At 47.8% G+C, this 23,352-nt stretch overlaps 5 protein-coding genes across 14 annotated transcripts in view; 3 read left to right on the forward strand and 2 right to left on the reverse strand.

The window, feature by feature from the left end:
• LOC130518443 (multiple epidermal growth factor-like domains protein 11) overlaps positions 1-9,260 on the forward strand; it is a 49,711-nt gene extending 40,451 nt beyond the window's left edge. The window contains exons 15-26 of one of the 3 annotated variants that reach the window (XM_057021057.1): positions 1,539-1,685; positions 1,902-2,036; positions 3,102-3,230; positions 3,445-3,573; positions 5,102-5,230; positions 5,311-5,439; positions 5,509-5,742; positions 5,938-6,089; positions 6,200-6,269; positions 6,653-6,706; positions 7,342-7,560; positions 7,890-9,260. In XM_057021057.1, coding sequence (XP_056877037.1) covers positions 1,539-1,685; positions 1,902-2,036; positions 3,102-3,230; positions 3,445-3,573; positions 5,102-5,230; positions 5,311-5,439; positions 5,509-5,742; positions 5,938-6,089; positions 6,200-6,269; positions 6,653-6,706; positions 7,342-7,560; positions 7,890-8,083 — 1,721 coding nt within the window. In that variant the 3' untranslated portion in view covers positions 8,084-9,260. Of the gene's footprint in view, positions 1-1,538; positions 1,686-1,901; positions 2,037-3,101; positions 3,231-3,444; positions 3,574-5,101; positions 5,231-5,310; positions 5,440-5,508; positions 5,743-5,937; positions 6,090-6,199; positions 6,270-6,652; positions 6,707-7,026; positions 7,561-7,889 lie in introns of those variants that run through there. The other 2 variants (XM_057021075.1, XM_057021066.1) reach the window with 2 other exon arrangements.
• A 274-nt stretch (positions 9,261-9,534) lies between these two features.
• rab11a (RAB11a, member RAS oncogene family) lies at positions 9,535-14,216 on the reverse strand. Its single transcript, XM_057021110.1, has 5 exons — positions 14,050-14,216; positions 12,979-13,174; positions 12,586-12,779; positions 12,225-12,305; positions 9,535-11,521 (listed from the first exon to the last, which is right to left on the reverse strand). Exons 1-5 carry the CDS (start codon positions 14,087-14,089, stop codon positions 11,385-11,387), a joined length of 648 nt encoding a protein of 215 aa, XP_056877090.1. The 5' UTR covers positions 14,090-14,216; the 3' UTR covers positions 9,535-11,384.
• Positions 14,217-14,291: 75 nt separating this feature from the next.
• On the reverse strand, positions 14,292-17,470 carry sh2d7 (SH2 domain containing 7). The gene is made up of 6 exons (XM_057021098.1): positions 17,252-17,470; positions 16,939-17,028; positions 16,704-16,869; positions 16,159-16,386; positions 15,302-15,886; positions 14,292-15,232 (listed from the first exon to the last, which is right to left on the reverse strand). The coding sequence occupies exons 1-6, from the start codon at positions 17,371-17,373 to the stop codon at positions 15,188-15,190; spliced, it is 1,236 nt and encodes a 411-aa protein (XP_056877078.1). The 5' UTR covers positions 17,374-17,470; the 3' UTR covers positions 14,292-15,187.
• Positions 17,471-17,875: 405 nt separating this feature from the next.
• On the forward strand, positions 17,876-22,106 carry dapk2a (death-associated protein kinase 2a). Its single transcript, XM_057021086.1, has 9 exons — positions 17,876-18,154; positions 18,318-18,415; positions 19,188-19,409; positions 19,752-19,890; positions 20,141-20,270; positions 20,348-20,423; positions 20,672-20,824; positions 20,903-20,948; positions 21,077-22,106. The coding sequence occupies exons 2-9, from the start codon at positions 18,354-18,356 to the stop codon at positions 21,728-21,730; spliced, it is 1,482 nt and encodes a 493-aa protein (XP_056877066.1). The 5' UTR covers positions 17,876-18,154; positions 18,318-18,353; the 3' UTR covers positions 21,731-22,106.
• A 431-nt stretch (positions 22,107-22,537) lies between these two features.
• The window catches only part of herc1 (HECT and RLD domain containing E3 ubiquitin protein ligase family member 1), a 31,667-nt gene continuing 30,852 nt past the window's right edge, over positions 22,538-23,352 (forward strand). For 3 of the 8 annotated variants that reach the window (XM_057021003.1, XM_057021012.1, XM_057021022.1), the window contains exon 1: positions 22,548-22,845. The gene's annotated coding sequence lies outside the window, so the exon portion shown is untranslated. Of the gene's footprint in view, positions 22,846-23,352 lie in introns of all 8 variants that reach the window. The other 5 variants (XM_057020987.1, XM_057021031.1, XM_057021037.1 and 2 more) reach the window with 3 other exon arrangements.

Genomic DNA, 23,352 nt, shown 5'->3' on the forward strand with positions numbered 1-23,352 from the left:
GAAACGCCCTTTTCTGGACTTCTTTGGGCCGCGTCAGCCCTGAACCTGAGGAAGTAGGCGGCGCCTTAAAAATTCCGAATCAGCGCCACGTATCGACGGGACAGCACCTCACACGCACAATTGCAAAAGTGAGTCCGACAGTCCGGCTGTGATCAATATTTCAGCACCGCGGGGGGCCTCCAGGTGATGCGGTCCAGTTCGTCCGGGAGGTTCTGCCTCTCCTCTCTTCTGTCTCCCACCGTGGCTCCGAGGTTTTTTGTTTCACGCTGACGTTCGCTAACGCCGCCTGCTAATCATCTGTCACTGCAGTCGTGATCAGCAATAATCGATACGAGAGCCCATGAATATGGAGGGGGCGTCGGGGTCGGAGCGCCAGAGGGGAGAGCCACTAATGAACCCACACGCTGAGAACCTTCAATATCCCGACCAACAAAGTTTGGACTCACCTGGAAGGGAGGAAAGTCTGATGGAGTCTGATGGGAGTTCGGGACCCCGGGTCGAGAACATTTGGAGCACTTTCACATTTAAATACCGAAGGATGACAGGAAATCAAAGAAAACGGATCAAAAGGAAACGAACCCAACAAGCCAAAACCCTGAAGACCGATGAGCTCGCCAAGTTGGCGCTAGGGGCTCGTTTGGAACACGTCTACCGGTCCGAACGTGACACCGGCGCAGATCTTTTGTGTTCCGGTCTTGGTGCTCCAAGGTGGAGCTGAGAAACCACCCTGGACGCAGGTGTTCCACTCCTGCTCGGGTGGAATCCGTTTGATTAATTTAGGCGAAATGGTGAATAATAAAAGCTTCTGTCATGGTTCCTGTCGGAGGAACGTTGAGAAGAGCCGCAGATGCGGCAGCATGTTCCGATTCTGTCTGTTTTCATGTGTTTAGAAGATTACTCACACAGACAATCATTAATGTAATCTGGGTTTTATGTCCCCTGTGAGCTCGAGAGGTTCTGATCCAGTCAGCACACGCACACACACACACACACACACACACACGCAAGGCTGATGAAAGAAACAGACACTTGAGCTCATTAAAGGGCAGAAATCTCTTTTTTGTCACATTTGTTCATATAATCTGACGCGGTGGGCGCATGTGTAGGCTAATAGTCTCTGTAGGAAACGGCCAAGGGACACTTCCTGTCCGAGTGGCAGCGTCCTGCCTGGTGCAGAGTGGACCTGTGTGCCTCAGAGGAGCGGAAACATGGAGCTTTGATGCTTACGACACAGTTCTGAAGCTGCAGATTACCGCCGTCCTCCCCCGTCCTCCCCCGTCCTCCCCCGTCCTCCCTCTGTGTCTGCGACTGTTTGGGTTTGTGTGATCTCACCTTTGCATGTGTGAGCGGATCACAGTCGCCGAGTTCAGATCTTCTTCCTCTCCTCATCAAACTGGTTCCTCGCTCTTTGTGCATCATCCTCTCGTTTCTCTTCTCAAGTGGAGCGGAGAGAAGTCGGTTTGACCCGATTAAAGTCGGGAGCGGAGCCGGCGAGGTCCGCGTCTTTGTCTCACGCGTCTCCACCCGTCTGTGTGCAGGCGTCCACTGTGACAGCGTCTGCCCCGATGGACGCTGGGGGCCCAACTGTTCCTACAGCTGCACCTGCGAGAACGGAGGCTCCTGCTCCCTGGAGGACGGAACCTGCGTCTGCCCTCCGGGCTACCGCGGCACCAACTGCAGACGGGGTAAAGAAGGGCCGTCACAACCACACAAACAAACGCACCCAAACGTTGAGTCATTCAGTTATTCATACAGTAAAGGTGTGATGACCTCGGCCTGAACTGAGACCAAAAAAACAAACAGCCTTCGTCAGAACCGATAAGTAATTGCCGTGTGTGTGTGTGTGTGTGTGTGTGTGTGTGTGTGTGTGTGTGTGTGTGTGTGTGTGTGTGTTTATTTAGCCTGTTCTCCTGGTTTCTTTGGCCAGCGCTGCAGCCAGTCGTGTCCCCGGTGCCTCCACAGCGACGGAGCGTGCCACCACATCAGCGGCCACTGCGAGTGCCTCTCCGGCTTCTTCGGCTCTCTCTGTAATCAAGGTCAGCGGACCGGTCGCTCGCTCCAACCGCCCGGAGGACGACTCTTTCTTCCTGCTTCCGTCCACCAGTGTTCTCTCTTCACTAGTTTGCTTTCTGAGATTACACTTTGTGTTTTGGTTTTTTTTTACTGAATTTCTCTTGACGTTGAGTGGCTGAAACCTTTTTCGGTGGATAACTGCCAGGCTGACAGCTGCAGGACAGATGTTGTGGTCTGTCACTCACTCAGGTTCTGAGTCGGTGCAGAAAGATGTGAAATATTCATCGTCATTAAACATGAAGGCGGCCTCGGCCCGTCCTCCATCAGCCATTCTGCTGGCCGCTGCAGCTCTGAGCGGCGCTGATGGGCCGGCTTTAATAAATCTGAAAGCAGGAAGACCCCGGGGGGGGGGGGGGGTTACATGGTCATCAGCATTCCTGGGTGACACCCCTCACACATGCATCAAGGACTCCAGGTTTAGAGAAGGTTCGACCAGGATTAAACGCCAGTCGAACTCCTGGATTTGTAATTACAGGTTGATGGAAGCTGGATGTTTGCACACGTTTTCATTTCCACCCGGGTGAGCATTTGTTCTCACGAGTGCTTAAAGAGTCGTGGATAATCCATCACAGGATGATGGACACAGTTCAGAGGAGTTAAACTCACTTTGTTTGTGTTTATTATTGTTATGATTGAGGAATAATTACAGAAAGAGCCCGAGAAGATGATTACTGGCGTTTGGATCCGAGCTCAGTGTTTTATCAGTTTAACCTCTTTAGTTAAATAGGAAAATATTACAGCCTTGAGCACATTTCCCTAAAATAATTAACTTGAAACTAACTTTGTACAAACATCCTCCAGCTGCTGATTCAGAGAAACCGTCAGCACGATTGTTAAATATATGGATCCGAGCCGAGACGCTGATCGCGTTAAAGGTCCAACTGAGGTTTCTTCATTTGGCTGCTCCATCAGAGCATCAAAAGATGGTGTTTGTGTGGGCGTGGCCCGTTGGTGTGTGGGCGTGGTCTGATTGGTCCGTGGGCGTGGCCGGCCCCATGTGACCTGTATGACTGTGTGTGTGTCCACAGTGTGTCCCACCGGAAAGTTTGGTAAAGCGTGTGCCGAGGCCTGCCTGTGCACCAACAACAGTACCTGTAACCCCATCGATGGTTCCTGCCAGTGTTACCCAGGCTGGATCGGGACCGACTGCTCCAGACGTAAGGCCCCTCCCCCACTGCGGCCCATTTCCAAATATCACAGTTTCACATCACACACTTTAATCCTCCAACACTGAACAGAGCACCTACGATCACACTGAGCACGGCCTCAGGCTGTCGGCGGAACGGTGTCATCCTAACTGTGTATGTGTGTGTGTGTGTGTGTGTGTGTGTGTGTGTGTGTGGTGTGTGTGTGTGTGTGTGTGTGTGGCAGCGTGCCCTCAGGGGTCCTGGGGTCCAGACTGCATCCACACATGTAACTGTCACAACGGAGCCCAGTGCAGCGCCACAGACGGAGACTGTAGCTGCAGCCCTGGATGGACGGGGCGCTACTGTACACAACGTATGTCACAGAAACACACACACACACACAAGAACAAAACACACAGGTGGTGTTTGTCAACAGCGTTTGCCGGTACCACTCTACATTTATTTCCAACAATCAGCAAGTTTGGAACCGCCGATAAAACTCCAAGATCAGAGCCAGATCGTTCATCACCACGGTGACACGCAGGCTCCTCGGTTCAATACAGCGTGAAGGAAGCTATAGATTTGTCTGTGGCAGGTCTGGAACACCATCCATACTGCCAGCATTTTTGATCAAACCTGTTAAAACCGCAGCAGCGCAACTTCCTGATTCAACATGACAGTAATCCCAAGACAGTAGCACATGTGGACTTGTATGTAGCAAAGCACACACACACACACACACACACACACACACACACAAACGCACAGAAACAGTAGTGACTCCTGCAGCGCTGTTTTATATACTGTCAGCTCCCTCTAGTGGCGGATTACGGCACTTCACCCACAGATGTTTGGTTCTCTCTGTTGTAAAATGTCCACCCTTCAGTAAACCTGCAGACACAAATAAAACAACATCAGACTTTTATTTAGTGTCACCTTTGCTCTGAAGTCTCAGCATGTGAACATCGGGGGAGGTAAAGTTCCCCTCACTCTCCTGGTTCAACACTGCGGCCTTCAACTCCGACAAATCCAAGATAACCCTTAGCAGTATTACAACTTATATTCAAGGAAAATAGATTCCAGGTTGGTTCCACAATACCTCCTTTTTTGTTAACATCACAGGGCAACAAAACACATCTTGGTCCCCAAGTTAAGTCCAATTTATAAGTTCAATCTCCAATCCTGCTGCTGGTGGAGGGTCACCCAGAGGCTGGTGAGGGACACTCTACCTTGGCCTGATTTCTTGGGCACTTGCGCCACAGTCCGTGACCTTGACCCCTGCATCATGGAATGGACTGCTGCTTCATTCTAATGTCCTGGCCAATGCAATGTCCTTGTCATACCACAACTTACACAAGTTCTTTGCTATTTTCACAGCTGACTCTGGTGACTTTTGGAATTGTTTTCCCTGATTTGTAATAACTTTGGGCAGTCCATAACACTCCTAATCTTTTTCACGGTCTGACCGATTGGTACTACCAAAAACCTGGCAATAATTCATAATTTTCCACAAAGATGTTCGGGATGTACTTCGCTGCGTGCGCTTTGTTTTCATGGCCATATTGGAGTATTTCCTCTCATATTGGAGCATCTCCAATATGGCGACTTGGGATGGAATGAGATTGGATTTGCAGGTTGTTACAGCGCATTTGTTTCCCTCTAGTGGCAAGAATTGAGTATTGCACAGTCTTAATATGATTTATGTTTTGAGGTGTTTTTACACTGGCAGCAAGTAACTGAAATAATGTTAGTTTTATCCAACATCCCTGTAAAGCATCCCCCTAAATTTGTTTCTGTACTGAGGAAAAGTTTCTGCAGAAACATGAGGACATGGCATCTCTTCACCTCCTCAGTGAATTCCGATCTGCCTGAAAAGCTGCATAGCCTGTTTCCATCCTCAGGTTGTCCGACCGGGTTCCACGGCGCCCACTGTGCCGAGGTGTGCCGCTGCCAGAACGGCGCCGACTGCGACCACATCAGCGGCCAGTGCTCCTGCAGGACGGGCTTCATCGGGCAGAGCTGCGAACTCAGTGAGTGTTTCCTCAACACGTCTGTGTCTGCCTGAGATCTTTCTGTATGTTCCTTGATGCATTTGTTGCTCCGCCTCCAGAATGTCCATCGGGCACTTTTGGTTACGGCTGCCAGCAGCTGTGCGAGTGTATGAACAACGCCACGTGCGACTACGTGACGGGGACGTGTTACTGCAGCATCGGCTTCAAGGGAATCCGCTGTGACCAGGGTAACGGCACCTCCCCCCACCTGAACACAGCTGAGGTCAGCGCGCAGTCACACCTGTGTCCCTCCACAGCTGCTCTCATGATGGAGGAGCTGAACCCTTACACCAAGATCAGCCCGGCTCTGGCGTCAGAGCGCCACTCTGCGGGCGCCGTCCTGGGCATCATCTTCCTGCTGCTGCTCATTTTGATCATGCTCAGTCTGGTCATCTGGTTCCGGTACCGACAGAGGGAGAAAGGCCACCCCGTGCCGAGCGTCACCTACACGCCGGCCCTGCACATCAACTCCACCGACTACTCGCTGTCAGGTGAGGCCGCCACCGCCACGTTAACGTCCGCTCGGGTTTTTTCCCCCCTCCTCTCGTACAGCAGCAGGGAGACTTGTAGTGGAACCGGAGGGGATTTTCTCACTTCTGCATCTGTACTGTTATAACCTGGCTGCTGTGCGTCAGGGAGTTCATTTGTGTCTGAGAACGTGTGCCGATGTGCTGTGGCGGCGGCAGGGCTGCAGCGCACTGGCCTGCTGTCCTCGGCAGAGTCTTCTCCCAGTAACAGCGCCGGAGCGGGATGTTTCTCCAACCCCAGCTACCGGACCCTGGGGCCGTGCTCCTACTCTGCACATTACGCCAAACCCGACAAGAAGAACCCCGCCAAGGTGGGCGCCAACATCTCTGGAATCCGAAAGAGTTTCCTGAACAAAAACGTGTTCAGTCAGCCATTTTTAAAATGCGGGTTCTGACGTGTCGCCCGCGGTGTTTCCTCCAGGTGAAGGTGAAGAAGCGCCACAGGAACAGCGCTCCAGAGTGGGGGGCCTACTGTAACCTCGGCGACCTGGGTCAGTCGTGGCGTCCTCTCGTCTTGCTTGTGACTGTTGTGCCAGTGTGTGGATGTGTCTCTCCGGGTCCACCAGGGTTAGCGTTCAGGTCAGAGGTCAGGGGTCAGGTTAGATGCTGCCCAGATGCTGCATACGCACGTACAGCGAGACAGACGAAAGGCGAGAGTTGTGGCAGAAAATGGCGATTTATTTGAATAAGGAGCCAGGAGGAAGCAGTTATGTGGGAGTCAAAAAGAGAGGAAAATCCTCTGGAGACACTTTGACCATATGTTGAAACCCCCACATCACGTGACTCTTTGCATCAAATGTTTAAACTCTAATCTGGTAACAGAGTCCTGCTCTTCCATGTTTTTCTGAGCTTCCTGTTCTCTTTTCCGGCTCAGGTGTGTACTGCATCGACCGGAGGTTCAGCTACCACGTGGAGCCACATTACAGAGGTCAGTGTGTCACCTCTGCTGACCAATCCTGTCTCTTCAACACTCCCTCAACCACCTGTTCTGCATTTCAGACCTCAGAAAATCTAATATTATCACCAATACTTTTTTTAAAATATCATTTTTTTATGAATAATTAGTTCATAACTCTATTTAAATTGCGTGAGTAGATGCAGTGTAGACATTTATGTGATACTTTATCATACTTTGTCATACTTCAGCACAGATTTCATGACGGCGCCTCTCTGCTGCCCCCTACTGGGCCGGTTGTTTTTGCTGCTGCAGATGAAATTGATGGCTGATCTGTGTTTGTTTTTCTGCAGGATGATGAATCTCTCCTATCTGTGTTTCCCTCTCTCCGCTGGGGGGGGGTGGTCTTCTCCTGCTCTGACCCCCGCCACTCCCAATCCTTCCCCAGGAACTTCTCCTCATTAACCGAATGACGATTTTTACCTGCTGTTCATTTGGTGTCACCTCTGTTGTCGGTCATGTCTTTGAAACAAATGAAAGTTTACCACAAAGTTTGAAGTCTTATATTTGTGCCTGACTGTGCGGTTTTCTTGGATACTTCATGACATTTGTAAGTTCTCAAAGTTGGTCACCATGGTAACTGATGCACGTGTTGTGTGTATTTGTAGATTACACCAAGGGGTCCTTGTCCAGCACCTGCTCCCTCAACAGTGAGAATCCATACGCCACCATCAACGACCCCCCCACGATGTGCAAACACTCCGAGAGCAGCTACGTGGAGATGAAGTCGCCTGCTCATCACGAGCACATGACGCACTGCTCCCCCGCCGTCATCGCCACGCCGGCTGCCACTGGCGCCACGCCCAGCAAGAACATCTATGACGTGGGTACGTTTCAGTTTACAGGACATTTCAATGTTTCCAGTACAACCAGTTCGTTCACCCTCTCTGTCCCAGTACAACCAGTTCATTCACCCTCTGTCCCAGTATAACCAATTCATTCACCCTCTTTGTCCCAGTTTAACCAGTCCATTTTAACCTGTCTGTCCCAGTACAACCAGTTCATTCACCCTCTCTGTCCCAGTACAACCAGTTCATTCACCCTCTCTCTCCCAGTATAACCAGTTCATTTACTCTCTCCCAGTATAACCAGCCTCTCTGTCATCACCATGTTGATGGTGTAACCACGCCAACAGTGATGTCATTCTCTTTCCCAGAGCCGACTGTCAGTATTGTCCAGGGTGTTGTTGCCGTGGCGATCCCCGGACTCCCCGGTTACGGCCAGAACCCATATGACCTGCCCAGGAACAGCCACATTCCGTGTCACTATGACGTGCTGCCGGTACGAGCCAGCCCCTCCCACAGCCAGACCCCCACTCTGCCCGGCAGCCCCACCAGCTCGCTGCTTTAGATCGCCCCCCCCAAACTCCCAAACTGGACCAGTCCTCCCAGTTCACCCTAGACAGTGACGTGGGTGTGGGTGGGGCATTCAGATGACAGACGTGTGTGTGTGTGTGTGTGTGTGCGTGCGTGTGCGTGTGCGTGTGTGTGTGTGTATCGCGGGGCCACGTGCATCAGAGCCGACCTACAACCATAAATTATCCCAGCATTCACACTTTTATTGTGAAACTCTGAGCCATCTAGGTTTTTCAGACTTATCGTGATTTTGATTACGTTCATATCAGTTTTAAAACATTTTCTCAAATTTCTTTCATCAAATGTCAAATGCAGAATTTTGAAACAATTTAAATTGACCATCAACTACGTCTTCAAGGCGCATTCATTTATGAGAGAAGCTAAAAAAATATATGATTCTAGGTGTGTGTCTCTTCATGTCTGTCTTGTTTCCTGTTTACATATGTCCAGATCAGCCCGGCTCTTCTGATTGGCTTAGACACTCCTGCCCTGTGATTGGCTGTGAGAGCTTAAAATAAAATGTAATTAACGTGACTTATCTTTATTTTTGAATACCAACCAATCATATGACCAGCCAATCACAGCAGAGTGGGCGGGGCAAACTGAAACCTCTGATAAGAAACGACACTGATGAAGATATCTTTTCTCTAAAAAATGTATTTTTTTCTATATTCTGTAGCCAGATGTGTACTGGTTGTACAGTTCGTATATGCTAATGACGCTAAATGTTTTTTGTCCAGTTTAATACTCATGCATGCTAAAGTTTATTACAAATATGATAGTTAGAGGCTTATTTCTTCTTTGGTGGAAAAAAAAACAAAACACTGATTTTATCTGACTCTGTCAACATGGGAACCAATCAGAAACAGCAATTTTCTAAGTTGTGTAAATGATTTGACCCACTTTTTGCTTAAAAGTTGAAAGGAAAAAAAAATTAAATTTTGATAAAGAATATATTCTGAAAATATTTGCAGGTATTTACATGAATGTAGATGCCAACGATAACCTGCTGGCAGTCAGATGGAATCTTCGTTTTTGTTTTGCTTTCCGACTATTACGCCATTGCTTTGATTTTAACGTTTTTGTACGTCTTCACTTTTGATCCCGACACGTTCTGTAGCCGTTCAGTGTTGCTCTTCTGGTTTTTAATAAAGTTATCCTAGCTCAGGGGAGTGATGTCATGTTTGATTCCACCGCAGGTGACGTTTATCCATCACAATAATGCATTCTGCCGCATCTCCAGCAGAGGGCGACGCCGCTGGTTTCAAACGCTGCCTGAGCTTAATTGTCTTACCCGAAGAAGACAAATCTAACTTTAGAACGCTCAGCCCAGTTTCATCTTTCCGATTGGCTGTTTCCAGCCAATTAATTTTAATCCCGAGCAATAATCTGTATTTCTGACAAGCATGTACACACACACACACACAAAAAACCCATAAACAAAAGTAAAGGTAAATGACCGGTGCGCTTTATTAAGATGAACTGATAACTTAAGATATTGACACAATTGTACAATTTATCAATCTGTACAAAACAAAGCGTTCATTTTCACCCCCTGCATCTCTCTAGATTAAGTTTCACTCTGACTGATTAAACTGGAATTACTCAGTTGTACATTTTAATAATGCAAATAAACAAGAAAAATCAAACCACAGGTTAAAAAAAATCAAATAGAAAACTGAAGGTAAACAAAACAGGATCAAATAAAAATTAATTGGTTGCTGCCAGCGGGACAGTCGAGTCTAAAGACTCGGCTGACGCCGCCTGTTATAACAAACACCACTGGCACTTCCGGCCAGGCTCGCTGGGTCCAGAACCGCCACGCACATCAGCTTCAGACATTGACTGTGACAGTAAACGCCACCGACCCATATGGAACCTGGGGACTTTGTTGGACATAATGATGATGTCGGCTACGTAAGGCGACACGACGCGGCGCATTGTGAATCAGAGGCAGCTCGGTGTACATATGTTAAACGTAATGGGGCAATAGAAGAAAACTGAAGGAGGGGGAAGGTTACGGGTCGATGGCAGCTGTAGGCGGGTGGATGGAGGTCGAGGCGGCGTGGCGGCCTGAAGCTTAAAGGAACAATATGCCAGGAAACCCTGATGGAAATCTGACAAATATTCCTGGAGCTTCACAACATCTCCACACGACTGAAAGGAACAGCCAAATCATGATTTTCCTCAATTTCTTTTGATCGTGAGCCGAACGTAAACTGTTCGGGCCTGAAGGAGTTGATTCAGCCGATTATGATTCGGATTTAAAGAAGGTGGCACCAACGTAACAAAAGAAACAAAAGAAAATCAACTTGGTGATCTGTGAAGAGGTCCCAGTTGTTGATTTACTACAAAACTCTAAATCTAAACAAGAAAACACTTTACTAGATTAATAAATTTTAGTTCAGTGCAGCTTATGAAATCTAAACCTTTGATTCCTCTCAAGCTCCATGGTCACATGCTAATGCTAATATGCTAGTCAAGCGTTGTAACTGTTTGCTGTAAGAATCTGCCTCCAGTGACTTCTGCTAGTTTCCTTCGTTGGTCCTGCGCTAATAGAAGCCGCTGTGCTAATTTCTGCATAGTTGGTAAAATTGTTGAACGGATACATAATGTCCAGCTAATGGGAAAAGTTTTCTCTTCACGCGGCACCTCGTTGACACAACTGCATCTGAACATGTCAAGTAGAGACCAGAATATGTCACATGCAAGGCGGCGCCTTTTCTTGTGTCGCCAAGCTGCCGTCATGGTAACAAAGCCACGTTCTTGCACGCAACATTTCCTCTCAGCAAGAAGGCAAAACAGTTTCTAAGCATCACAAGTATTCACAGCGATCGCTCCAAACACCACAAAGGTTCGTAAAACAGCACATTGCACTAGAGGGGGCGGAGCCTAAAACAACAAAGGAGAACACTTCAGAATGTGCTTTCAATTCATATTTACCAATATTTATGATACAAGACAAAAGATCATAAAAAAACAGATCAAACAGACACATGAAGAAAAGAATCACATTCATAGTTTAAGACATTTGTGTGACGTCAGCGCAGCTCATGAAATCTAACGTGATGTGAAATGCCTGCAGAACAGGGGGGGGGGGGTCACGCCATTTGGTGACTGGGATGTATTTACCTGGGGTGGGTGGTGAGGTGGATAAGAGTGGGGGGTCACCCGTCCACGCCACACAGAGGCAGTCTGTTTTCTGAGGTTGGGTGGGCGGAGTCAGGGAGGTGAGCTGGAGCAGAAGGGGTGGGTGGTATCGGGGGGGGGGGCATAGCAGCAGGCTGGCGGTGGGGCTAGATGTTCTGACAGCACTGCATCTTTGGTTTGTTCTCGGTGGGCTGCACCTGGATGTTGACCACGTTGTTGCTAGGTGACATGTCACTCTCCTGGCGCTCTGACATCTGCTTCTGTGAGACGATGCGGTAGATTTCTGAGACAGGAAGTGGATTCAGTTCATGTCCAGGAGAGAAAACCTTCCTAACAATTTTATACACGGGCACTTTTTTGCGGTCTGAAAAGCTTAAAACAGCCAGAAAGAGTGTCGCGCCTTTTGGCGGTTGCCATGGATACCGAGTCTGGAGAAGTGTTTTGGTGAAACAGTTGCGATCACGATGTTTTTATCCAAAAATAAGTAGAGAAGACATGTTTTCTTGTTCTACTCTCTAGGTTTTATTGATTCAACATTGATTCTGCTTAACTTTGCGTGTCCGGGATCCTTTTAATCTGCTTTATGGCCCTTTAACCTGCAGTGAAGCAAAAACTATAGCCATAAAGCAATACATCCCATTAACGCACAGGAGTGTGTTTACTGATCGTTAATTTGGGTAAAAGTTCTGATTGATCCCTCTACTCAGCTGTGATCATAAAGGTTGCTGCTCCTGAATGATACGCTGCTCAGAATCAGTGCATTACAAAGATGTGTTCTGTCTGTGTGTGAGTGTGAGCGTGTGCGTGTGTGTGAGTGTGTGTGTGTGTGTGTGTGTGAGCGTGTGTGTGAGCGTGTGTGTGTGTGTGAGCGTGTGTGTGAGCGTGTGTGTGTGTGTGTGTGAGCGTGTGTGTGAGCGTGTGTGTGCGTGTGTGTGTGTGTGTGTGTGTGGTGTGTGTGTGTGAGCGTGTGTGTTGGGGGCACCGACCTGTCAGAATGGTCTGGAAGGCCGTTTCAACGTTTGTGGAATCCAGAGCCGACGTCTCCAGAAAAGATAAACCATTCTTTTCTGCAGGGTGGAAATAAACAGCAGGTTTAAGCCAAACTAAAATCAGATCTTTTTAAATTTGAATTTGTAAGTTTATGGAACCAGCATGCCAATGTTGACCTCTCAAATGAGCGCTGGAATTAAATGTAGACTGATAAACTGTCCTTTTTGTTGTCAGTTTTCACAGCAACAGTTGTTCCCAGCGGATTCATAGATCCACGTCAGCTCTGCTAATTAGCAGACGATTCATTCCTTTTCGTTAGATAAATACAAAAGAATAGCATGAAAACCAAATTCTCACCAGCAAAAGCTCTGGCCTCATCGGTGGGAACGGCCCGCAGGTGACGCAGGTCACTCTTGTTGCCCACCAGCATGATGACAATGTTGCTGTCAGCGTGGTCCCTCAGCTCCTTCAGCCATCGCTCCACGTTCTCGTAGGTTAAATGTTTAGCGATGTCGTAGACCAGGAGAGCTCCGACGGCCCCGCGGTAGTACCTGCAGCCACATGTCGTCAGAACCGTGTCGTTAAAATGTTAGAATCACGCAGCAACAATTCCAACACATTGTTGGACACATTTCTATTCGGAGAGAAGAGATTATAAAGCTGCATCTGGGATAGAAAGAGGCCTGCTGGGGTCCAAGAGCGGCTCATCTGTGCTGAGTGCAGCTGTTTAGCCTGCGAGGCTTCACTCACGCTGATGTGATGGCTCGGTAGCGCTCCTGGCCAGCCGTGTCCCAGATCTGGGCTTTCACCGTCTTGCCATCCACCTGGATGCTGCGTGTGGCGAACTCGACGCCGATGGTGCTCTTACTCTCCAGGTTGAACTCATTTCGGGTGAAACGGGACAACAGGTTACTTTTTCCCACCCCCGAGTCGCCAATGAGGACCACTGAAATACACATGACAGCCCTTTAGCTATGGGTGGACATTGTCCTTTTCTTTTATGGCCACACTCCTCCAGTTCCTGATACCTCCTGATCGTTAACACATTTAGGACCCCTCTGCTCCTATATAATCATCAACAACAGTTAGAACATATTTGTTAAAACAAGGACTGTTTCTTAAGGCAAATGACAGCAGTTAAATAGGTGATTACTCTTCCACCTTAAATTAATTATGTCATGTTGTGTCCAAGTGGAGATCACTACATTTGATTATAAAGGCACCTGTTAGTGATTTGGGGTGTATTAACCAATTTAAATATAAGTGCGTGGGTCAGCAATGATGGACAACAGTTTCGTGACTTTTGAAGGGCGGGGGTTAAAAAAAAATTACCCTAAAAATGAATTTGACACAAGTGCGTTTAATGGTAGATGTTTTCAAGTTCCATGGCTATGCAAGTTTTATTAAGCAGCTGTCTGATTAAAGGGAGAATGTAAATGTCCGGTGTCCATTTAAAAGAGTCGTCATAGCGCTCACATGTGATCGTGGTTAACGTTTAGGTGTGTCCGACGTCAGCCTGGTCCGCGCCCACTGACACAAGCTAACAGCAACTTACAGCTAACCAACAACAAAGACCTCGTCTTTATTAATAATGAATTTGACAACCTGACATCAATCTAATTCCGGTTTACAGAGTATAACGATCTGATCCCACACGAAGTGAATTATCTTGCTGACATTTCTTAGAAAATACAGCGAAAGGAAAGAGCACAAAGGTTGGCTAATGTAGCGGAGTCTGACAGTCAATCAGCTGGCCTGTTTAGCCTGTCGGCTAATAGAACTGCCGAGATTTGATAATACAGACCAAAAACTTTGTTTTACCTTTGAACAAGTAATCGTATTCGTCATCTCTAGTGCCCATCTTTCTACGAGAAAACCGTTATTTCAATATTTAACTTGACAAGGAGGGCGATCTTCTGTGTTTTACTCTTCCAACGGGAATCTGTTTGGAAGCACTACTTCCGTGATTTCTTCTTCGTCTTCTCTCTTGGAATTGCAATTGCATCAGGCAAGAATACCGACACCTGGTGGCCGAAAAATAATGGCACAATAATGACAGTACAGTGAGTTATCCGTATTTATTTAGGCAAAGAAAACTATTGCTACCAACTATATAAACAATTACAAACTTAATTAAAATTGTAAATCTCTTTTATAAGCGAGCCCTTCTGTTGGAGGTGCTGATTTTTTTGTTCCTTTCCGTGACCTCTTTATATAACTGTACTTATGAGAAAGATAGTTGATTCTAGTGTTTGGTTTCTGTGACAACACACTTAATATAAAGTATAATGAACAAACGGTGAGGAAAGAAACTCCAAAATAGCAGCAATAGAAATAGAATAGAATACATTTTTTGATGGGAAACAAGGAAAGAAGGCTTGTTTGGAAATGAAGGAAGACAAATCTGGAGGAGAAAAGACGGTTAGAAGGACCGTTTGACAGGAAGTCTTCATAAGAGGATGATGAGATTGGGACAGTCTGCAGTTTAGGATGAAGGAAAGACTGGAAAGCAAAGTGGACTGGACTCAGCGGGTTGTACAATAATTGAGGCTCCGCCCACAGGATGACCTTCAAATCCACCCATAACTGGATCCCTGAAATTTCAGTCCATCTTCTGCATCCCTGGAGTTGACGTTATCATAAAAGTGATTCACTCTTGTCGACCAAGAGCTGTGGCACTTTCTGGATGATTTGTCAGAATTTGTCATTTTTTAAAAGATTTGATGACTAAATAGTAACTCGGCCCCACCCTTACTTGTAATTGCAGTAATCATAACAGCGAAGATAGAATAAATATATTACCTTTCTGTACTAAAATCAATCTACTAAACAGGCTACATGAATGGAACACACTCAGCAGCTTATCATTCATAGATAAAATAAGTTATACATTATTTTCTTGATTAAAAGTAAAATTACATTCTGTGTTCATGTAACAAACTAGCTAAACTTCAAAAATTCATTTCTTCTTGGAATCGGGGAGGAAATTTAGCCATTTCAAGTTCTGCAAACAGAAGAAAAGACACATTTAGATGGACTGATGGTTCTGAGGCAATGTTCTTCTCTCACTTACGCTTTTGCTGGAGGTGGATTTCTTCTTGGTCTTCATCTCCTCCAGTGACTCGTAAGTGTTTCCTTGGACGGGCTCCTTTGGGATCGATTCGTACGGATTATCGATCCTTCTGGTGCTGGTTGACCTCTGAGGAACCTCAGAATATGTGACACTATCCTGCTGTACTGACCCCATCTCAGGTACCTCAGAGGCTTGGTAAAGCGGGTTGGATCTGAACATCTCTGCACCCTCGGTAGGATTTGACGCGGAGCCACTCAACTCTGGATCGTGGGGTGAGTAGGCGTGACAGCTGACCTTCATCAGTGGAGGCAGTGCGTGAGTTGGAGGACCGCTGGACTCATCATCAGTGATGTCGTACAGTCTCCCTGAAGATCTACTCTTGTTGTTGGCCTGCCTCTGCTCAAAGAACTCCATCCCTTCTGGATAAAGATCTTCAAGATTCCTTTGGTCAGAGTTTGTGGTTCCTCTCAGGCTCTCTGATCTTTTTGGATCGACCTGGGTTGCCTCTTGATCTGATGTAAAGGATGAGGATTCACTCAGCAAGATGTTGAGGGCAGTGCCTTTATTCAGTATTGAAGGAGATACCTAAAGGACAGGAAAAACACGCAACCCAGGTGTGTAACTTCATCTTCATTAGTGCCTCAACTGCTGGAAGACCTGCGTGGTGTTCTAGATGCACCAGTGGGTGCACTGGTTAAGTGACTGAGGCGTGATCACCTCAGGTAAGACTGTTTTTTTCAAACATGGAGATCAGCTATTCCATGGGCAGAAGAACCACCCAGAGCTAAAGATGAAAAGCACAGATGTCTCTGAAAGTTCCTGGTAAAAGTTTCCTTTACAGCAGTGGCCCATCTTACCCGTGCGAGGAAAACCGTGTCTAAGGACACGGCTCCTTTCAGCTTCCTGTTTTCACACTTCGGTGGCAGCGCCGGTGGCAGAATCAAATCATTCGTCTGCTCAGTTGGTGTTTTCTTGTCGGGCACGTCAGAGGGGCCGTGTTTCCGGTCCCAAAGATTTCGTAATGCGAGGACACTCACTTCAGACTTCCCACTGTTCACCACATCGTACAGTTCGCTCCCATTTTCCTGGAAATGCACAACAAATAAAAGCCGACGCAAAGGGTGCAACAGTTTTAGCAGGGTTTTGATTGTAATATTTGGCCTATTCAGGACTGTTCTGGGTCAAATCTTGAACTGGAGCAGTGTTGAACTTGAGTTGATGCATCTGATGCATCCGCAGAAACTCTTGAGATACGCTTTAGCTGCACCACCTCGGTGGAGGTGCACGGTTGCTCCGGTTTGTTTGTACTTTTGTGATTTACACTTTCACATTTAGGATTAGGGCACAGCACTTCCAGAGTGAGATCTAAGGCTGATCTAAAGATCTTAGGTAGGCTCCTCACCTGGAAACAGCTGGACGTCAGGTATTCTCTGAACGGCTGGATGGGGCTGACCTTGTAAAACTCTATCAGCTCCGTCAGACTGCCGTATGTTCGACAGTCACCCCTCATCTTGAATTGTCCCTGTTTGTTCACAGTGATGACAAAATGGCGGCACCTCTCGTGGCCCCTTCCAAAGAAAATCCCAATCAGTAAAGAGTAAAGAAGCTTCTGATTAGTGTTGACAGAATGGCCTCACTTATAGGACAGGATGTATCCAATGGTTTTATCGCTGAGACGGACAAGGAAGCAGCCCAGCGCTTTATCTCTCAACAGATCTTCAGTGTCCCTGATGGACGCAGCCAGACACAAGTATTTTTAGAGATTTGGGGGTTAATGTTTAGACACATTGACGCTGGGGTCACATATGTGCAGTTGTGGTCAACATCAGTTCTTTTTCCATCAAATATGAAGTTTAAAGGTGTAAAATTATGGGAAAGGAAACAACCATGTCACAATCTGTTCCCTGTCATTGTTATTTCGGTCAACTGCACAGAAAAGAACTTGCTTACTTTCTTGCAGCAAAGCCTTGGAACCAGTCGGGGAAGTTTCCGTTGTCGAGGATTTGTGACTCCTGCGTGTCGGTGAACCATCTCATCACCAGTTCTTTCAGGCCTCCCTCGGAAGCCTCCATGTTGAAGTCAACGCTCCTGACCTTTTCCTTCCTCAGTGTTTAACCGGAGACTGACAGAGCCGTCTCAGCGCGCCGGCTGTTTGCGAGTGTTCTGAAAGGAAGCTGGCACATCTCATTTGACTGTGACAGATGTTCATCTCCCTCGTATGAACGGTGAGGTTGTTACCTGACACATTCACCTTTCATCACGCTGCAGGTTCATTTTCATATGTGTGTTCCTGGTCCCAGATTCAACATTAATGGCTCCAATTCAACTTTATTTGTTGTGTTATTCTTTTTGTTATTTCAGTTTCTAAAACAGTTTTCTGACAATCACAATGTGTTTCCTCACCTCTAGAAGCCACCAAATCTAACAAAATTAGACAGGTTTGACGCAGAAACAGATTAAACTAAATTCACCTGAACTCAAACAATGTTGATGCTTTTATGAGGATATGGAATTTTATGTTGAACTATAAATTTACCAGCTGAAATTTGAATTTAGTCAGTTTAGCGCAAGGCTAGTCCCGTAGCATCAAACCGTATAGATGCACCATTTGAAAATGTACCAGTTCAAATGTAACAGCGGTCTGAAGATTATTGAATTATGAAATCATTCGTAAATAAAACCCTCACTATAAACATCTCCGAGCGCGAGGACAACAGGTGTCACGTTACCGGGCACGAGCCGAACAGGTGGTCGAGCCAGCCGACAGGCGGTTCGCGCGCGCACGGAAACACAACGCGGCTGAACTTCATGAAAAACATGGCGAGGAACTCATTTACCTTCATATTTACACAGGTACGTTAAACTTAAGACGTTTTAGAAGAAGCGCCCGAGTTGGGATGATTAAATGTTCCATCGGAACCAAGTTTACTCGCCTAAAGCGATTTTTAAAGTTGGTTCTTTAATGTTCATTCAAGATTTAGTAAAACAATATACCAATATGGCTCTTTTCTTTCAGCTGAAGATGAAAAGTGTTCGGAACAGTTAAACAGTCATGGATTTATTCAAACAGCAGAAAGTTGAGGATTTCTACGACATTGGCGAGGAGCTGGGAAGGTGAGTTTCTAAAAAAGAATATAAGAACACATTTCACTGAGCGATCATTGCACCAAATAATCTGTGTCTGTCAATAAAAGTAACTCTAAACCAGAAAAATGAAGTCGATGTGTAATCGAAATTCAATTCTGCGTTTCAATATTCCACAGTTTGTCCAAACATTATCCATAATCGGTGTTATATATGTATTTAAACATCGGATCTGCGGCTAAACCACAGAGTAACAGCGGCTAAAATGATTAACTACAGATTTGTTGTTTAGAAATTCAACAGGCAAATCTTTTTTTAGGGGTTTAAATAAGTTTTTGCATTTAAAGTGGGAGCATTTCTGAGTGGAGGCATCTGTTGTTCCTGTCCTGCAGCTTTTTAAAGGACTCATCTATCTTTAGCCCTGGTTGTGCTGTCTGCACATCTCACTGAGGAAGAGGAGTGAGGAAGAGGAGTGTTAGTTTACCCCTATTCTTCAGAATCGGCTAAAAGAGACGCGGCTGCGCTGTTAACTAATATATAAAAGTGTTTGTCAGCAGTGAAAGTAGTTTTTAACCACAGCTGGTAACAAACATCAGCTTGGTTTTCAACTTAAATGACCGTTCATGTGTGAATATAAAGAAATATCTACATTAAATCAAATCCCACCTCAGTTATTGTTCTGAAGGGAAATGCGACATTTCCTCTGTGGAAGATTTGTGAACCAGATCTATTTTTCTAAATATATAAACCACTTGGGCCTCCACGTCTTCCTGAACATCCCTTCACACCCCCTCTGTCTCAGTGGACAGTTCGCCATCGTAAAGCGATGTCGGGAGAAGAGCACCGGCGGCCAGTTCGCCGCAAAGTTCATCAAGAAGCGCCAGAGCACAGCCAGCTCGCGCGGGGTGAGGCGGGAGGAGATCGAGCGCGAGGTGGACATCCTGCGGCAGATCCGGCACCCCAACATCGTGACGCTCCACGACGCCTTTGAGAACCGCACCGACGTGGTTCTCATCCTGGAGCTGTGAGTGACAGTTGAGAACGTTGCTGAGCTCCATGAAACAAATACAGGTGGTGGACTTTAGAACTTAAACTGGTTCTTTCCTAAGAACTGGGTTAACAGAAGAAAGTGGACGGTCATTTAAGATAGACGCGCTAGCCACATAAGCTAGCTAACAATGACAAAATGCATGAATCTTCCCTCTGTGTGTTCAACCACACCTACTCTGAACCTCTCCTACTATACTAGCTATACTATACTAGCTGTACTATACTAGCTATACTATACTGCACTACAGGCTGAGGGTGGTTTCATTTATTGTAGTGGTAGCCTCGTTCACCCAGGTTGACTCTCACTCTCTGGTAGCGTCTCTGGCGGTGAGCTCTTTGACTTTCTGGCCCAGAAGGAGTCTCTGAGTGAGGAAGAGGCCACTCAGTTCATCAAGCAAATCCTGGAGGGCGTCAACTACCTCCACGCCAGAAAGATCGCTCACTTTGACCTCAAGGTTTGTCTGCATTAGAACACTTGCTGCCACCACCGTGACGCTAATACAGATGACTTCAAGTTGTTGAGACTTTTGCTGTTGTGGTGCGTTTAGACAGGACGCTTGTACACATCAGTATACAAGAATATATTCAGTTTTTACCGCTCTCACCTGTCATCATGGAGTAAATCAAGACCACACTGTTAATTAAAGATTCTTATTGGGAGTAATCATTACAGAACTATCTCTCAGTAAACGTCTGCGTCTGCAGCCTGAAAACATCATGATGCTGGACAAGAACGTCCCGCTGCCCCGAATCAAACTCATCGACTTCGGCTTGGCCCACGAGATCGAAGCAGGCGTGGAGTTCAAGAACATCTTCGGAACGCCCGAGTTTGTCGGTGAGTTGATCTGATTTAAACGTCTGTGAACACACGAAGGTGCTGACGTGGCCGTTTCCTCTGGTTTCTCTTTGAAGCGCCTGAGATCGTCAACTATGAGCCTCTGGGCCTGGAGGCGGACATGTGGAGCATCGGGGTCATCACCTACATCCTGCAAGTCACCTCAAGCCATAGAAATACGAGCAGCTACAGCACATAACGCTGGTTCAGTCATCGTGACAGACAGGCGGCTTCAGAAATGAGCTCAATAGACAGTAGAAGGTTTCCCACTCTCCAGGGATTCATATACACACAGAGCAGATCCAGTCGAACCCATATCCCGCTCAGGGTTTCACGGAAATGTTTCCAGTACCAGCAGCCGTTCATGTCTCGGCCGTGCTGACAAGTGTGTTTGGTTCCAGGCTGAGCGGGGCTTCGCCCTTCCTGGGGGAGACCAAACGCGACACCCTGAAGAACATCTCCACCATAAACTACGAGTTTGATGAGGAGTTCTTCTGTCACACCAGCCAGCTCGCCAAGAAGTTCATCAGCCAGCTGTTGGAGAAGGACAAGAGGTGAGCGGGGACAAAGGTGAGGGAGGAACGCAGGTTTATGGCAGGAAGAGACGTGAAGAGATGTTGTCTCTCTGACAGGAAACGACTGACCATCCAAGATGCTCTGAACCACCCGTGGATCAAGGTAAAGACGCTGTTGGACTCCACGTCCATCCGTCCTGCAGGTCTCTGGGCGGTCGGGTGTCTAGTTTATCTGATTCAAATCAACAAGATGTTGGGAGATGTTTGACTGCTCGCTGTTCTCTCCTGAAGTCCAACGAGCACAAGGAGGAAAATAGGGTCGTGGACGTGAAGAAACGGGAGCGGCGCCAGCTGAAGACCAAACGTCTGAAGGAGTACACCATCAAGTCCCACTCCAGCATGCCCCCCAACAACACCTACGTCAACTTTGAGCGCTTTGCTCAGGTGGTGGAGGACATCGAGCAGATGGAGGGCTCCTTCGTGAGCCTGGCAGCAGCCCACGACTCCCTGCAGGAGGACGTCGACGCCATGGCCTCCGTCTACAACGAGAAGGAGGCCTGGTACAAGGAGGAGAGCGAGGGCGTGCGTCACGAGCTCTCGCAGATCCGCTACGAGTTCCGCAAGGTGGAGGCGTTGAAGCGCAGCCTGCAGGACGACGTGCAGGCCTTCAGCTCCGGCCTCGCCGCCATCGCCAGCCGCTACCAGGAGAGACAGAAGCACCTCGAGCTGCTGCAGGCGGAGCTCAGCCGCGAGCTCAAGTGGGTGCAGGAGGTGATGAGTTCGTGTCCCGTGGACGGAGGCGGCGGCGGTTACGGCTGCGCCTTCTCAACGGCGTTGAACAACGACGTGAACGAAGCCCTGACGGAGCTGCTGAACCGCTCCCGCGGAGGGGATCTGCTCCCAGGGATCAACCTGGAGTTTGACATTGAAACCAATAAACGGTAATGGAAATGTCCCGATTGATCTCTTGAACCCAAAACCACTGTTCTGCTGTTGTTAGTGGCGCTCGTGTTCACAGATAAAATGGGGAGAATTAGCAACCACTGTCTCCAAAATGAGATTAGATCCGTTCGCAGTGAAAACGTTGGTCATGAGTCCACGATCCAGCCATTGTGTGCCAGGTGACGTTTACGTAAGCGGCCTTACGCAAGACGGGGCTCGAACGCAGCGACCGGAGCATTAGAGGAGTCTGCTGAGCGTGTTTGTGCTCCGACGGCCGCGTCTGTTCGACTTCAAATTACTTCGGAACGGCTTTTTGTGGAGCTGCAAAAACAAACGCTCTGCTTATGTAAAAATAAAATGGATTAAAATTCTGTCACAATGAGCTCTTCATTATTATACAGAGGCAATTTATCCCAGTATAACCAGTCCCTTTACCCCCCCCCCCCCCCCATCACCAGTCCAATCATCCACTGCCCTCTCTGTCCCAGTACTGTAACTGGGAATACTGGTTTCAGTCAGTTCTATTACGTTCTCCTCAGATAAAATGAGTTAGAAAATAGGTGACAACAAAAGCCACGTGATGCCCCCCCCATTCTGTGTGGAGGACTGGTTGTACTGGGACAGATAAACGGGTGGCTTGCACGGGGTCAGTGTTGTTTGCGTTGTGATTACTTGGTGCTTCTGTTTATTTACTGGTCGTTACTGGATGTTGGCGACCTCGGTGACCTCCTGCTGGAACAGGCGGCCGCGGACGCTCTCTCCGCCCTGCGCCTCTTTGTCTCAGTGGGCGTGTTCATCAGCCTGGAGGAGCCGCTCCGTTGGCGTGGCGTGAACACGCACGCAGGCAGACCGTGCGTGAGGCGTTCACGCAGACAGGCGCAGAGACAGACAGGTCCGATCGCCACCGCCCTGGACTGGGGCTCGGTGAGGGGTAGGGCGGCACACTGGACCTGAGCTCAGCGGAGAAGGTACGAGCGCAGGCATGAACACGCACGCACCCGTCTCCGTCGTCAAAGCGCGTGCGAACGGACCGAAGCGTTAAGGTTTTGGGGCTGAACAACAGCCCGGTCCCGGTGCCACAACAGCCCGGAGAAGAGGAAGCCTTTTGACAGCTGCTGGTAAGAGATTTGAACTCCGGCTAACGTTGCAAAGTGGAGCTAGCGGCTAGCGGCTGTGATACAGCAGATAAGCCCACATACCAGAAGCGTTGATGCCGTGAAAGCGTATTATTTATAGCGCTTCGCACGCAGGTTTAAACGCACGGCTTCGTTTATTAACCCATCTCTGTGGCGCGTCCGACCCGTGCTGCCTCCTGGCTTCATTTACGCCTCACTACGGGGGTGCCAGCGAAGAAAGTTATCTAGCATTACCTAACGTAAACATTAGCGCCAGCTGACTAATCGTGGTTTTTAACTTGAACACAGACCGACTGCAGTTGTGACATGCATAGCTTCCGTTAGCCACCGGGGCTAGCGAGGTGACCGGGAACGGCACCACTTTAATGCCGTGCCCTAGATGCGTGTCGGTGGTTTGGCTGATTGCGGTATCCACGTTAGCTTCTGCTAAATCTGTGTTCCAGCCCGCAAACAAGCAAAGGAGTCGCACGTCATCCGTCGGTGTTCAGG

Source organism: Takifugu flavidus, chromosome 2 (genome assembly GCF_003711565.1).
Source record: "Takifugu flavidus isolate HTHZ2018 chromosome 2, ASM371156v2, whole genome shotgun sequence".
NCBI lineage: Eukaryota > Metazoa > Chordata > Actinopteri > Tetraodontiformes > Tetraodontidae > Takifugu > Takifugu flavidus.

Coding starts and splice junctions, on each gene's coding strand:
- rab11a (XM_057021110.1), bottom strand. CDS start 14,089: ATGGGCACTAGAGATGACGAATACGATTACTTGTTCAAAG. Junction 13,175..14,049: donor ATACGATTACTTGTTCAAAG/GTAAAACAAAGT, acceptor TGTGTATTTCAG/TGGTCCTCATTGGCGACTCG. Junction 12,780..12,978: donor TACCGAGCCATCACATCAGC/GTGAGTGAAGCC, acceptor ATGTGGCTGCAG/GTACTACCGCGGGGCCGTCG.
- sh2d7 (XM_057021098.1), bottom strand. CDS start 17,373: ATGGAGGCTTCCGAGGGAGGCCTGAAAGAACTGGTGATGAGATGGTTC. Junction 16,870..16,938: donor GGATACATCCTGTCCTATAA/GTGAGGCCATTC, acceptor TTTCTTTGGAAG/GGGCCACGAGAGGTGCCGCC. Junction 15,887..16,158: donor ACACGGTTTTCCTCGCACGG/GTAAGATGGGCC, acceptor CCTGTCCTTTAG/GTATCTCCTTCAATACTGAA.
- dapk2a (XM_057021086.1), top strand. CDS start 18,354: ATGGATTTATTCAAACAGCAGAAAGTTGAGGATTTCTACGACATTGGC. Junction 20,424..20,671: donor GGGGTCATCACCTACATCCT/GCAAGTCACCTC, acceptor GTTTGGTTCCAG/GCTGAGCGGGGCTTCGCCCT. Junction 20,825..20,902: donor CTGTTGGAGAAGGACAAGAG/GTGAGCGGGGAC, acceptor TCTCTCTGACAG/GAAACGACTGACCATCCAAG.